General features: G+C 50.5%; 1 protein-coding gene across 1 annotated transcript; it reads right to left on the bottom strand.

Moving 5' to 3' along the window:
* Positions 1–635: 635 nt before the first annotated feature.
* On the bottom strand, positions 636–1,499 carry LOC108355214 (S-phase kinase-associated protein 1-like). The gene is made up of 4 exons (XM_017606383.1): positions 1,332–1,499; positions 1,069–1,216; positions 759–883; positions 636–683 (listed from the first exon to the last, which is right to left on the bottom strand). The coding sequence occupies exons 1-4, from the start codon at positions 1,497–1,499 to the stop codon at positions 636–638; spliced, it is 489 nt and encodes a 162-aa protein (XP_017461872.1).
* Between the last annotated feature and the right edge of the window lie 9 nt (positions 1,500–1,508).

Genomic DNA, 1,508 nt, shown 5'->3' on the forward strand with positions numbered 1-1,508 from the left:
GGCAAGTTTTGCCTGAACGGTGTGTATGTGTGNTTTTTGTTCTTGGTGTTTCGAACCTCTACATGTGTGGTGTGGATTAAAATAGAGATAGAGAGGAAAATTGAAGAGAATAAGAAAAATAGAAGCCTGCAAGGTGGTGGTGCTTTAGCAAACCGGCAAGTTTTGCCTGAACGGTGTGTATGTGTGTGTGTGCGAAATGTGTCTAATCAGGAGTTTTTGAAGGAGATGGAGGAGAGACATAGCTGAAGAGCCGCTCGATCGAGCTTCTGTGAACGCCTGTGGTACAATGTGAGAAATGNGTGTGTGTGCGAAATGTGTCTAATCAGGAGTTTTTGAAAGAGAGATGGAGGAGAGACATAGCTGAAGAGTCGCTCGATCGAGCTTCTGTGAACGCCTGTGGTACAATGTGAGAAATGGGAGTAGAAGTAAAAAGCAGTCAGGACAAATAAATCGGGCGATAGTAGAGAGAGAGAGAGAGACAGATAAAGAGAAAGAAAGAGGGAGATCGAAGTTGACCGGAAAGTTGCCGTCGAGGAGCGAAACAGGTGACAACACAGTGGGATCGCCCAGCCCAAACGTGAACATTCTCGGCCAAACTGCCCTAAACTTTGCAACTCGGTTGCTGCTTCCCCCGGTTACTTCTCCTCGCACCACTCATTCTCTCGGCGGATCTGCTCTTCTTCCTGCAAGGCGAAAAAGTAGAATAGGTTAGAAAGAGCTGTCCCATTTATACTTCTTTAAATAGTAGAATGCCATACCTGAGGAGTAAAGTCGTTCTTAATGTTGAACGTCTTGCGGATCTCCTCCGGGGTCTTGCCGCGGATCATGTTCGCCACGGTCTTGCAGGTGACGTCCAGGAGTCCCTTGATGTCCAAGTAGTTGGCTGCAAGCAAACAAACAATCAAGTAAGACATCATCGTTGTTAGAAAACGTTTCTAAAAAAGCTGAAGCTAAAGAAAAGACGTACCGGCGAGGATGATCTCGAAGAGCGTGCCCTGGTCGACCTNAACAAGACATCACTGTTAGAAAACGTTTCTAAAAAGGCTGAGGGTTAAACAAAAGACGTACCGGCGAGGATGATCTCGAAGAGCGTGCCCTGGTCGACCTTGAGGAAGTCAGCATCCCAGGAGGAGATGTCGTCAGTGCGCTTCTCGCGCGTGTCATCATCCTCCGGGGTGGGCGGATCGTTCTTGTGGTACGTCGCCCACTGGATCACCTTGNTTGAGGAAGTCGGCATCCCAGGAGGAGATGTCGTCAGTGCGCTTCTCGCGCGTGTCATCATCCTCCGGGGTGGGCGGATCGTTCTTGTGGTACGTCGCCCACTGGATCACCTTGCGGAGAATGGAGCTGTTGACGTTCTGCACCGGAATGGGCTCGCCGTCGTCCTCCTCGATGCCCAGGTCGTCCAGCATGGTGCGCAGGGTGACGGACATGCGGGCCACATCGACGTCCACCTCGAAGATCTCCTCATCACTGCTCTGCAGCTTGATCATCGGCATGGTCGGGTG

Source organism: Rhagoletis zephyria, unplaced genomic scaffold (assembly GCF_001687245.7).
Source record: "Rhagoletis zephyria isolate East Lansing unplaced genomic scaffold, Rhagoletis_zephyria_1.1 Rzeph_scaffold_43453, whole genome shotgun sequence".
Lineage (NCBI taxonomy): Eukaryota > Metazoa > Arthropoda > Insecta > Diptera > Tephritidae > Rhagoletis > Rhagoletis zephyria.

What these genes read in the sequence shown, in the direction of transcription:
- LOC108355214 (XM_017606383.1), bottom strand. Translation starts at nt 1,499, where the DNA reads ATGCCGATGATCAAGCTGCAGAGCAGTGATGAGGAGATCTTCGAGGTG. An exon ending in CTTCGAGATCATCCTCGCCG is followed by an intron (nt 884 to 1,068) that starts GTACGTCTTTTG and finishes GTTTGCTTGCAG; the next exon opens with CCAACTACTTGGACATCAAG. An exon ending in AGAACGACTTTACTCCTCAG is followed by an intron (nt 684 to 758) that starts GTATGGCATTCT and finishes TTCGCCTTGCAG; the next exon opens with GAAGAAGAGCAGATCCGCCG.